This window comes from Dermacentor andersoni, chromosome 10, assembly GCF_023375885.2.
Source record: "Dermacentor andersoni chromosome 10, qqDerAnde1_hic_scaffold, whole genome shotgun sequence".
NCBI lineage: Eukaryota > Metazoa > Arthropoda > Arachnida > Ixodida > Ixodidae > Dermacentor > Dermacentor andersoni.
In genome coordinates, this window is record NC_092823.1 from 42,161,023 (window position 1) to 42,174,466 (window position 13,444).

The following is a 13,444-nucleotide window of genomic DNA, read 5'->3' on the forward strand; positions in this document are numbered from 1 at the left end:
ATTTATTGGTCTCTATTTACAGTCTTTTGTAGTAGTCCGTCAGGGTCTTCTTGGACGCTCTTGACTGGGTTGAGCAGGGGTGGGATTTTTTGTCCAGCTAGGGCTTCAAGGCCTCAGCTGCACCCGACCAATTTAGTCCTCACAGCCGTCGCTGGCCAACAGTGCCTCCCGTTGCTCGGCACTTGGATTTATAATTTTGGGGACTGCTGTTATAAGTTGGCATTCCCATGTGGTGGGATACATGGCGGTCCGTACCCCGGGCAGTTAGCTGCCTATCTGGTGGGGTACATTTTACTGAATAGGTTTAAGTTGGGGAAGGCTCCTGTCTGGAGCTGTCTCCATTCAGTGAACTCCGCCCTCGTGATTGATTCATGCCAGGGTGTCGTGTCCTGGTTCCCATGTAGAGTGCCAATAAAAGCGAGTATTCATTTTGAACAGACGGTGGACTTTCGAGTGCGGATTCTTCTGGTTCTCGTATTGTATACCTTGGAGCTACCCTGTCCGCCTCTTTGTTCCCCGCTATTCCTACATGTCCCGGCACCCACAGGATCCTGTGTTGAAATGGCGTGGTTGTGTTGTGTGTTGTGTTACGCCGCCTGTCGTGAGTACACGGAGTGAGCGGTGGCTTATTCTGCCGTTCAGGAAATGCCGGCAAGCGTCTCGAGAATCAATTAGAATGGTTAGAGAGTTGCCGGTTCTGAAGCCCCCCGCCGCTGCTAGAGCGACTGCTAGCTCCTCAGCTTCAGTCATGGTGCTTTGGCTTATTCAGCCGCTTGTGATTTCCCGATGGTTTGCGTTGATACTCGTTGACACTCTGCATCCTTGTTTGCGATCTTGTGTGGCTGCTTCTACGTACACTTAGTCGTTTTTGGTGTTGCACGTGCATTGGATGTTATCTGCACGTGCTGCCCGCCTTCCTTCGTGTAGGTTCGGGTCCGTGTCCTTCGGCATCGGGTTCACTCTGAGTTGCCCGCGCATTTCATTCAGTATGTTGGCTGTTGCTGCTATTGTCTTAATTTGTTCGGTGTAGCCAAGGCGGTCGAGAAGTCCTCGGCCCGTTGGTGTTTACGTGAGTCTTTCATTTTGTGCCTTGCGCTGAGCTTCCTGATGTTCTTGGAAGGTTTTGTGCACCCCCAAGGAAAGGAGTTTCTCTGTATAGGCGTACTGATTCGGACAAAACCTCCTTGTGCTTCATTTCTTCTAATTTATTTTAAACATACTGGCCGGTTCTTGGCCGATCCCTTGTCGTGGGTATGTACCACCGTACGGAAATTGTAATCATCCTTAACACTCGCCGATCATCTCAAACAGCCAGTTGGCGTTGGTTGTGGGTGCGTGTGATTGTGTGCAGATCATCGGTGTTGTCAAGGTCACATATGAGTCACTGACCCTATAGAAGTGTCAGAGACCCTGGAGGGCTTTTACTGAGTTTACAATGAAAGAGTCATTGGAATCAGAGGATTTGGAAAAAAAAATGATTTTAAACCACAATAAATGATTTTATTTGGCATATATTATCATTACAGTAGAAGATCGCGATGGCCAAGACAAAATACGAAAACGCCTGCCAGGACGAATTGGCACAGAATATGGCAGGACCTCAGGCGCTGGCGATGTTCTGGACAGCGGTATTTTCGGCATGATTATGCATAGGGACATCTTTTTGAAAGCAAAAATGTTGTTTAACTGATGAGCTCAAGTACAATGCGTCTTGAAGTGTTGCTGAATGTGCTGCGGTGTGATGGTGGTGATGATATCCATGAAGCTTTCTCGTTTCCGCACTATACACATTGAGAAGAGATAGCTTTTCTTTGGTCACTATCGTACTTCTAGTAAAAAACTGGCGGTTACATGTTATGCAGTATCAACGACTCGGTTTCGGCATCTACAATAAGTGGCGCATCAATGGTCGGCAACTCGGCTGAATTGAAACCGACAGCGGTCAGTTAGTGGACGTGCGTATACGTGAAGTTTAGTGATGCGTAGCGTAATTCGGTTGGTGTGTGTGCTTGTTTGGTTCGAATCATTCGCGTTTATTAGTGTAGTTGTTTCTACACAGTGATATATAGCGCGGCCTTTTGTTCTGAATGAGCATGCTGAGGATTTCTTTTCCTGAAGTGTTTGTACCTTGAACATCAGCGGAACTTGTCAATTGACCGATGTGCCTTCAGCGCAGCGGTTAGTGATAATTATGCAGTTTGGGCCTGGTGTTTACGAGTCGAACTTATAGCTGGCCATAATTCAGGTCACTGATGTACAAAGCACAAATACTTCCTTTTTCGACAGCGAAGGTGTGGCGTGCTTAGCGGTTGAGAGCGTACTTCTTACGCTCCAGGGTAAGTTCATCAACTGGCCAGTGCTCCAGAGCGTTCTGGTTCCTCTTCAACTCCATCTCAACAGAGTGGTGGACTATAGCAACTGCTATGGACTGACTGAAGACGTTCACGCAGGTGCGGCAGCGGTTCCTGTAGATTAAAGAAAAAAAGGAATTTGAAAATGTCCCTTGTTTCAAATCGCCGAACTGCAGTTTTTTGTAGCAGTCGAACAAAATATGCCCATATAGTAAAATGCGAAAATATACATATTGTCCTATTCTTGACAGCATGTAGTGACAATGAGGCTGCGTACGCTAGCGCGAACTTTATCGCGTCATCATCATTATCATCATCTGCCTATTTATTCTCCCCTGCAGCAGGGCGAAGGCCTTTCCCAGCGATATCCAATGACTCCTATCTTGCGCCAGTCGACCCCATCTCACGCCTGCAATTTCCTCATTTGCTTTACACCACATGTCGTCCACGACTGTGCTTCCCTTCTCTGGGCATCCCTTGTGTAACATTAAGAGAGCTCATCTGTGCTAGGCATTACGTTGCCTGGCCAGCCCTATTCCGTTCCTCCTAACGTCAAGTAGACTTTATCTACATTTAGGGAATAGTCATTCTAGCAGGGCCATCTTAAGAGCCCTGATGTACCTCATAGTGGTCGTTGCTCGATAATACACTATACGTGAATGCTACCAAGTGAATGTTTTGGGTACTTTAGTGTCTACGACTTTCATGTACTTTCTGTCGTTCAGAAAGAAATTTGTCAGGCACCACCGGTTGTAGCACACGTCACTGATTTCACTTTATGTTGCCATGTAAGGTACGTTTAAACTCTTCCACTATGTGAATTATGAAAATAAAGTGAGCTCTGTTTAGGGGCAGATTCTCGCACAGTTCCTTCCCGACAATGCTCAAGAGGAAGCTTTAGCTCGGGCCCCCAACTCCGATGCCGCCTATTTCAAATGCATTTTTAAAACGTAGAAACGCTTTTCTGAGATAACCACTGGGCCTATTTTAATGAAATCTGTTACATTTGAGAGAAAGTTAAATTCTAGTGACTTCTGGAAGCAAAACTTTGATTTAAGGAATGAATGTTTATTTTTAAAACGATTTCTAGAATTGGCAAGCTTGAATAAAATACGTATAGAAGAACGAAGTTCAGAAATTTGTAGCTCTGCACCAAGAACAGATATCGCAGTCCGGTAAACTGCATCCAAAGCGGACAAATTTCATGTATCAATTTTAGTCGTACGTAATTGTGGCACACTGTTTACAGGGGTTCTTGCAGTAGTCCTGCTCGCATATTACTGGTACACTAGACAGCGATGTATCACACAGGAAATTTGTTCGCTTTAGATGTACCTTGACGTACAATTTACGGAATTGCGAAACCGTTTTTCACTGCCGAGTTAAGGAGCTGTAAACTTGACCGTCTCATTTGGTGAAAAATTCTCAATTTTAAACTACTTTTTTTTTAATTAGAAGTATGGACGACATAAATCCAAAATTCGCGACCAACAGTCACTATAGTTTTAGCTCTATGTCTTTTGACTGCAACAAACCTCATCCAAAGCGGTGCAGTGTTTGCCGAGAGAAACGACTTGCCTTTTCCCGTGTATTTAGATAGGAGTTAGCCTCCGAGCTAAAAGCTTCCTCTTAAGATTAAGATACGGCTCCCGCACTTACATTATCCAGTCGACGGCCAACAAAAGCCCGATGTGAGACGGGCCGATGCCACCGGCCTTCAGCACAAGGATCATCGTGATCACGCCTGCGTTGGGTATCCCTCGGTTTGCGAAGCTTGTCAGGGCAGCGGCGACGCTGAAATGCATTTAAAACAGAGCGTGAATTGTTTTAGCTAAATGTTTGACTTATTCATTCGATGTGACACGCCGATTCTTCCTTGTATTATCTGAATGTAGGTTATAAATAAATACGTTTGTTAAAGCATGTCGGTTTAGCGATGGATGTCTATATAACGGTGCATTACTTTTGGTGTCGTAAGAGTCAGTATAGGGTTCGTCGCTTCTGCTCCTGTGCAGAGACGCCAGTGCTAGCGATCGCGAATATCGGAGACTTGAAACGCGAGATATTCCACAACGTTGATGAATAATTAAATAAAGAATAATAACTGAACAACATACTAATAAATAATATCTTTAGGGAAAAAAAGAAATATATTACAACTGTTCTGTCTTGATTTTTCGCCTGCTTTAGCGTGCCCATCAAGTAGGCCGCCTGAATCGTCCAAAAAACGGCTATTCATCATTCGCACAGCCGCGCTCTGCACGCAGCATCCCCGTTAGTGCAAGGGAATATGTGCACCGAAAAGGCGTCAGCGTATAGAATACCTAATTTAGCCTACCAGGCTTAAATGATGTCCCTCTTACGCGAGCAACGAGGCCAAACATTTACGTTACTGTACACAGTGTGTTACTTTCAAATCAAATCGTTGTGCTAAGCGGCGATCCCGAAATATGCCTTCAATAAGACTGCAAAACTTTAGCCAATTTTCTTCTGGATAAGAGCTCCCGAAGAGCTTCGGAAACGTTCGGCTTAATTCGGAGTCACTCGGTAATACGACGAGTTGTTTGTGATCGCTGAATTTTTCTTTTGACGGGAAACGATTGCATCGCCATGCCAGCATGGGTACGTAAAGTCCCACGCTTTTGTCGCCAATGACCTGTTCTTGTCGAGGAAGCGGCGCGGAGGACCTTGACGACTTATGACATCCGGTATCGTAACGAAAACAAGGCACGTAAAAAATAAAAATAAAAATAGAGTAAAACGGCACGTTGTTCGGATCTCACAGACAGCCGACAGTGATACTCGACAAGCCCTAACGCGTTAGCCTTAAGCTCTTTCAAGACTAGACGTAAACGCTTTTTCAGCCGAGCCGCAACTATCACAAGGGACACACGCACGAATAGTTAACGCAGGCAGGCCTGGTTGCATGCATCGTAAATCGCGCAGTGTTCAGAGGACGCGTATAGCACACAACTTAACAAGCACCAAGGCCACTGGCTGAATAACTGCTAATCGCGCGTAAGGCGTACGCTAATCTACACTGCTTAAGGACGGCGTTGAACTTCGATCACGAGCTACGCAACATTGGTGCAAACCTGTATATAGTATTGCGGTTTGGTCCCCTTGCACAAGTGACACGATTAAAAAAAAAGAAATAAAGAAAAAGAACCTGCGCAACTTGTTACAACAGAGTTGAACACGACGGCGACTCCTCGCCCACCGTGGTAGGTGGAGAGCTTGTTACATCTCAAGACGACTTCGAGCCGCGACAAGCTGTAATCTGACACTTGTCGTGAAAGCGGCTGTGAGTACTAGGCCTTGAGCGGTGCAACAAGTGCAACGAAAGCACGACGCCGGCGGTAGGAACGCACCATATGGCCAAGTAGTGCGCGAAGTCCAACTCGATGCCGCTGAGGTTCGCGATGAAGATGGTCCCGATGGCGGCGTAGAGGGCGGTGCCGTCGAGGTTGAAAGCCGAAGCGATTGGCGCCACGAACCGCGTAACCCTCCTGTCCAGCTTGTTGTTCTGCTCGAGGCACATGAACGTCACGGGAAGCGTCGCCACACTGCGACAGGGGAACAGCAGTCGCACGGTGTCACGGTTAATCCTGCCGATTCCGACAGTATGCCGGACAGAGTACGTAGCAAACGGAGAACGATAAAGTCTGGGCGTGCTCGTTTTTCGTGCGTGCAAGGTTCGGTCACCTGCTAACAGGCGTCGTAAGTTGGTATACAAACAGTATGCTTGTTGTACCAGTCGAAAAACCGTATTAACCCTCCCAATCACATTCATGAATGTAAAGGTGTGAAACCGAGATGTCACTCGAAATACAACTTTTGCGCGGCTTTTAAGATCGGTTTAAAAAACAGCCTCCTCTACAGCAGTGTGCTAGAATAGCGAAACTAGTTCTCTGTATGCGATGGTCCCTTTGTACTGCATGGTGATTCTTTGCCTCAAACTACAGTGAACCGTCATGCATGTCGCATATTTAGTTCATTTGGTTTAACAACTGGTCAATATTTCTGTAAATGCCAGTTCAGTTACTTAATATTGAGCTTTAAGTGTTCTTCGAAAACACTACTTGCATCGGGTTATATCTGCAACATTATACTTGCAATAAACCTTGTTATTTCTCATCATTATTAGCTTGTTTCTAGGTGTGTGGGAAGAGTAATCGTTTAGACTGAATCGTGTGCGAATTGAATAGTGCCAGAAACGATTGAATCGAATATAAAATATATTTCCAATAGTTCTCGAATAATAGACAGTTGTTTTCGCCATTACTGCAGAGTGAGTAAACACTTTATTGAAAAACAAGGTATTGACGGATGACCTTGTTGTTAGGCAGCCACGAGCCCCTGGGCCCGGGCGGCATCTTCAGCTCTCTCGATGACCTTGGCCTGCAGGTCAGGGTCGGAGCTGAGCAACACGGCCTCCCACTGCTCAGTATTACTTACTTCGTGATTTGTGTGATTTTCGGCTGGGCACGACCACATGATATGGAATAGATCCGCTTTTTGCTTACAATGCTTACATGTATTAGGGTATTGGTCCTGGTAGTAGTAGTGATAAGCTACGGGGTTGGGGTAGGTGTTCGTCTGAAGTCGTCTCCAAGCTACTTCTTGTCGCTTGTTAAGCGATTTGTGTGCTGGCGGGTACACTGCCCTGGCTAACCTGTAGTGCTGGGTTATTTCCTGGTAACTGACCATGCGATCCCTCTCTGATCCTAGCGTGAGCCGTCCAGGTGCTCGGTTGGCGAGTCCTCGAGCGGCGGTGTGGGCGGCATCGTTGCCGGGTAGGGAGGAGTGTGCTGGTGCCCAAATGATCTGGATTGGTCGTGGGTGTTGGTTGGTGTCTACTATGCGTTTTACGGGAGCCGAGACCCGACCTTTCGCAAAATTGCGTACTGCTGCTCTGGAATCGCTAATAATGTAATGACAATGTGTGGAGGCTATTGCCAGAGCGATAGCCGCCTCTTCCGCTGTTTCGGAGCTTCTGGTGCGAATTGAACCACCAGCGCGTATTTGACCTGAGGAGTCCACCACTGCAAGGGACATACAGTTGCGTTCTATGTATTCTGCTGCGTCGACATAGACTACGTCTTTGAAGGCGTGGAATTTCTGATGTAGGGTTTTGGACCGCGCGGCCCTCCTTTCCTTGTGGAATTGGGGGTGCATGTTTTTAGGGAGTGGATTAATTTTGAGATGGCGCCTCTGATTGTGAGGAATGTCTACTTTAATGCTTTGCATCGACTCGTAGTTGATGCCGAGATTCTGGAGGATGTTTCGCCCGACGGCACTCTGAGCTAGCCTTTCGTATTGAGATATAAGGTGCGCTTCTATAAGTTCATCTAGGGTGTTGTGCACACCTAGAGCTAGCAATTTAACGTTGGCCGTTCTTATAGGTAGCCCAAGAGCCTGTTTATAGGCCCTCCGGATGATTCCCTCTATTTTCTCTCTCTCAGCCGCTTTGAGGCAGAGGTACGGGGTCAGGCACGTACCCAAAGGGGGGCCCGGGGGGGCCCGGGCCCCCCCCCCCCCCTAAATTAAGTGGCATACCCCTCCCTCCCCCCTATCTGCCCACGCCACCACTCCTCACACACATTCCTAAAGCGCCGACAAATCTATCTACTCGGCAGTCAACATTTTGCTGCCTTTTACATAAAGCAGTGTATGACTAATATCTGTAGTTTTTTTCGATGTCAGTTAACAGAAAAAATCTCCATGTGGAGCCATCCTGGTCATAGTGCAAAAAGGCTCCAAAATCAATGGCACATACCCCTGCGGAATCGGGAACCTATAACGCCCCCTTCAGAATCTTTGGGATGGGCCCACGTATGGGGAGTGCTTAACGCCTGCTTCACCTCCACCGCGGCTCGGCCCGGTATTGCACTACCTTCGGGATGGAACCACGTATGGCGAGCGCTTAACGCCTGCTTCACCTCCGCCGTGGGTGGGCCCGGTATTGCAATATATTCAGGATCGGCCTACGTGTGGGGAGTTCTTAATGCCTGCTTCACCTCCGCCGGGGGTTGGCCTGATACTGCACTATCTTCGCGATCGGCCTATGTATGGGGAGTGCTTAACGCTTACTTCACCTCCGCCGAGGGTCGGCCCGGTGTTGCACTACTTTCGGGATTGGCCCAAATATGCGGGGTGCTTAACGTCTGCTTTACCTCCGCGGCTGGTCGGCCCGATATTGCACTATATTCAGTCCGACCCGCAGCGGAGGTGAAACACTTTGCTTTTCGTTTGAGAGCATTGACTGTCGTCAGCTTTTGCTGCCATTCCATCTCCACAGAGTGGAAAGGTTGTCAAGTTTTTCACTCCTTTTGGATGGCGGTAGTTATCGGCATCTCCTGGGGTGTAGGGGCCACTTTTCTCAGCGATTCGGTGCCCACGCGATAAACTCAAGATGAATTCAGTTGTCACCATCTATTGCAGCAGGCAGGGCGTAGTTTATTGTTTTAATCATAATATTTTACTTTATTTATGATGCCCAACACAATTTTTATGTCACCATCTATTCGACGATCACGCGCATCGCTGTTGCTATGTTAGTTCAACCTTCTTTGTTTAGGCTGCTCCAGGGGCCAGGAAAGGGACTCTGTTCATAGCCACCTGGTCTGTATGCTCGTGGAACGAGTTGTGGCCGGAGAAAACGCGAGTTGCGTTTAACTTTTCCTTTTGCTTCATTATTTCCTCGAGTGACGGCTCGCCGCGACGCTGGCAGATCCTCGGAACCATATATCCACGATATGGTTTAGATAAGGTGGCAAATAATATATTGCGAAACAGCGTCCATCATCAAACCCTGCATTGACCGTTCAATCCATAAGCAATATGACATTCACCCCTTACCTCGTCTGGTTTTTCCCTAATTGTACAGCACTTCTCGTGCAAAATTGGCAACTGGAAATAAGAGTCGCAAGGAGATGAGAAATTAAGCGATCTACTAAGGGAGAAAGCTAAGGCAACAGCCAAACAGGGAGGACAAGCGAAAATGGTTTGTGAAAATATTTATGGATCAACATTTTTTTATTTAAAAAGGAAGTAGAGAAAACGCCGCCGGAAGTGGATAATAATTCCGTGTGTTTTGAATGACTCTTCTACAGTTACCAATCAAGCCGCCTGACGTAGCTACGTCCCTGCTGTGCTAACGGGGGTGTTTTTACGGGGGCGCAGTACGTCTAGAACCGCAGCGTCCTGCGCTCTACGCCATTGTACGGGACTGGTGACCACGCATCGTTACGCAACTTCCCAAATAACGACACGAGTCGGTTTTGGCGCTTGGTAGAGCTGTATAGGAGGGATCCAAAAGAACTGTGATTGTTCCGCAAATATACATTTCTCTATAATTCTTCCAGAGCTAATTCAAAATACGCTACTAGAAATCATTATTTTGCACTTTCGCTGCTTAACTTGTTCTTGGCAAGGTTCTTCCTGCACATCATTCATGCGCGAGTCCATTTCATGTGGTTCTTCTTTTGCCAAGTAAAGAAGAGGTGTATCTCACAGGCGTACCTGTGAGAAACAGGTTATTTCAATTCTCTTTTTCGGTTTTACGTGGCTTTATGGCGAATGGTAGGCATTTTTCACATTTGTACTGGTAAAAGTACCCTCCCACTCATTTGCATAGAAAAGTTACCTTGGGTTGGGCCCCCCCGAAAAAAAATCCTGCGTACGTGCCTGTACGGGGTGATGTAGGTGATGCGGCTGAGAACGAAGGCTTGTACCAACCTTATGAGGTTGGCTTCTTTCATGCCAGAGTGTCGGTTGGCAATTCTTGAAATGAGTCGCATCGTCTGCTGCAAAACAATGTTCATCCCCTAGTATCATGAACTCTTGCAAAACTCTTACTGCAAAACAATGTTCATCCCCTAGTATCATTAACTCTTGCAAGTTTCTATCAATTGATCGCACGTAACGAAGCCTTGCTTATAAAACGTAGCGGAACAGTAAGAATGGATGAATGGAAACAAGTTTAAGGGAAAATGCGGCATAGTTTAATGACCCGGGCTCAGGTCTCCCATGAGGGGACTTCGAAGCCTTGGCTCGTCGCCGCCTCTCGGGCCCACTGGACTGTTCCACTCTTATGTCTTGAGGTTGGAGCTGCGCAGAACGGCGGCCCACTTTGACAGTAGGAAGCGCTATGTAATTAGTTCGCATACCGAGTACCCTTCCAAGTGTCCGAATGATCGTAGTTTAGCCGGTAAAGTCTGGCTCCCTGAGTGACGTAGCATGCTTCACTACGTAACTTATCAAGGCATATGCTGATGAGGCTACGGGAGATTAAACTTATCGCACTTTTGCCACAGTTTTATGCTGGATTGAGAACACTCGATGATTCTGATATATTCAAAAAAATATTCGAAAAACATTCGTGCGTTACGAAGAGTGACTATTCGATTTAAACGCCTAACACTAGATTCATGATTCGGAAGTATCGGATAATCCCACACCCTTACTCATCTTGCATGCTAATTCATCTATGTAGTGTGACATTCGAGAGCTCACCTCTACCTCGAGCTTGGTAATGTAGATAAGGATGTAAAAATGAGAGGCTTCGATGCGTGAACGTTCCTTAGTCGACACTTGATTCGACAGCCTCGAAGTTCCTGCGCTTAAGTAACCCAATAGAACGGCTTTGGTACTTTCGCGTTTTTTAACTTATGGGTTTATGTGTCTAATCAATGCACTTTGGTTGACTGGATGGACGGCGTTCTCGCGCGATAAAATGGTGAGTGCGAAATATAGAGAGGATAGAAGAGTAAGGAGAAGGAGAGTAGAAGAGCGGTGAAGCAAGCGTGGGTGTAGGGGGACGAGATTGAGGGGTGCCTCGATTGGTTGGCGCAGACGACAGCAGCCGCGCGCGGTGTGGCGTTGCGATCATGTAATCACGTGTGTTCCGCGCCTCATTGGAGCCACCGTTGCGAGCCACCACTGGTCACCACACATCACGCACGTGGTAGTGTGACATCTTAGTTCGCCGTATCATCGCTGTCATCCAGTTATGGCTCGGCGCTATACACACCTACTGTATTGAAATTACTTGAATGTTGTCACTGGTTCTGTATATACAAAAGACTCCTTTATTCAGTGAGAATGCGCACATAAAGTTCGCCGTCAATCACGGGATGGCATAGAGATTACAGCAGGGCCACATAAGACAGCTACCACTGACTTTGACAATCAACTGCGATGGTTTGTTCCACATGCTTGCTCCCTTTTCCCGAAAGTACTTCTCCGCTTCCTTATCTTTTCTTCTCCCCTCAACCCTATCCAAGTTTAGGGTACCAAACCACTGGTTTGTCTTCCTTCCGGTTAACCTTTCTGCCTTTCCTAGCTTGTCTCGTTCTCTCTCTGGGTCGACAGCTTACGGAGCATTTCGGGGTCGAACGGTGGTGACCAACATCTGAATTCTAGCATATATAGAGTGACGTTGACATTCCCAGCATGTTCGTTTTAAGTGGTCAGTAAGGTCACATCACCTGGTCGCTAGTGACGGTGTTAACGTTGAACACGAATATCACCGCGACAACCAGCTGGACTACATAACGACACCTGCACCTCGACAAAGAGTGATAAACCTGTCGAAACATCTGCCAAAATGCCAGAGGCACCGCACCATGATCGATCTCTTTCTGTGAATCATTCTCTCACGTGCACATGCAATCAATTTGCTTCGTGGTTCATTCTTGATTAATTCAATGATGAACACACCTCATCAGTCATTGCCATATTATTATTACATATATATTTTACACACTTTACAGCGACTGTTTCTTTAGGTACTTTAACAGCCACATCACATTTACCTCCCGTAATTCATTGCTCCATTGCGAGCTCATTAACACTGGCCTGGAGCTCCTTGGTCATACTTGACCCTTGCGTCACCGAACACCACATATCATCATCAACGCGTGATTCCGTCACACGTCACCGTGAACCTCAAATTCTTGTTCCTCACTGCAGGAAGATCGCGTATGGGTCTCCTCACCTGTCCGACGTGCCGAATGCGGTGAGGGATGCGTGAATCATTGAAAGTTTCTAAAAAGAACGGCGATTCACTCGTGGTTTGATCACACGCCATCGTAGACCCGACATTCGTGTTCATCGTTGTAGCAACAACGCGCATATGGGCCTTCTCACCTGTCCGACGTGCCGAAGGCGGTGACGAATGCATGAAGTAAGTTCTTGGCGAACACGAGCGGGTTCTTGCGCACGAAGGTGTAGTAGATGAGGGGCAGCACGATGAAGGAGTGGATGGCGAGGCCCGTCATGACGGTGCCTATGTAGGCGCCCACGTTGATCGCCTGCTCCCCCAGGGCGTCTCCGCGGGCGATGGACGCGCTAAGCAGAAAGACCACGCCGATGGGGAAGTACCTGCGCAGTGATAGGGAACACGGAGGAATTGCAGTTCAGCGATGTAGTATGCATATATACATAGCTATTTGGGCCTTGCTGGTGAAGCATTACGAGCAGTAACTTATAAAACTTGGAGGACAGGTTTGTGAGCACTGCCTGTCTGCTATAGAGAGTTACAATTCCTAACATGCGAGTTGAATAGTGATGGAAATTATATTGTTAATATACGAATACGTTGAACTATTGTTGAAGGTCTTATTGTTTCTTGTTGCTTGACATGCGCAGTGAAACCTTCGTCGCGTTAATGATTGATTGGATAAATGTTTTATTTAATGGATGGCTCTTTGGCCTAATACGAGCAATGGGGAAGGGGAGTGCGAGGCGCAATGCGAGGAGCAGTGTCTTAGAGCTGTGTTACGTTAAGAGTTCCGTATTAAATTTCGCCCTCTTGGCGGTTCGTTTACCTCCAGCGATAGCCCCGCACACGAGCTTTCCTGGATTCAGCCTTCGTAGAAATGAGGCTTCCGGGGCCAGAAATCTTAACCGCTACCTTGTGACTTTACTTTTAATGTATTTTGGTGGCAGGGGGGGGGGAGGCGTGGGGAGGGGCGGGAGAAGTCTCGGTTGTGACGAGGAATTATCAAGCTAATAGGTCGTCAAAGAACGTCAAGTTTCACGTATGTTCTTTCATGACGTAAAACAGCCATGTATTGAGCAACCTTTAG

At 47.1% G+C, this 13,444-nt stretch overlaps 1 protein-coding gene across 1 annotated transcript in view; it reads right to left on the reverse strand.

Annotated features, from left to right (window-relative positions):
- Positions 1-1,461: 1,461 nt before the first annotated feature.
- The window catches only part of LOC126546273 (excitatory amino acid transporter 2-like), an 87,715-nt gene continuing 75,732 nt past the window's right edge, over positions 1,462-13,444 (reverse strand). The window contains exons 7-10 of the mRNA XM_050194426.3: positions 12,504-12,737; positions 5,723-5,917; positions 4,011-4,145; positions 1,462-2,465 (exon numbers count right to left, since the gene is read on the reverse strand). Coding sequence (XP_050050383.1) covers positions 2,303-2,465; positions 4,011-4,145; positions 5,723-5,917; positions 12,504-12,737 — 727 coding nt within the window. The 3' untranslated portion in view covers positions 1,462-2,302. The remainder of the gene's footprint in view (positions 2,466-4,010; positions 4,146-5,722; positions 5,918-12,503; positions 12,738-13,444) is intronic.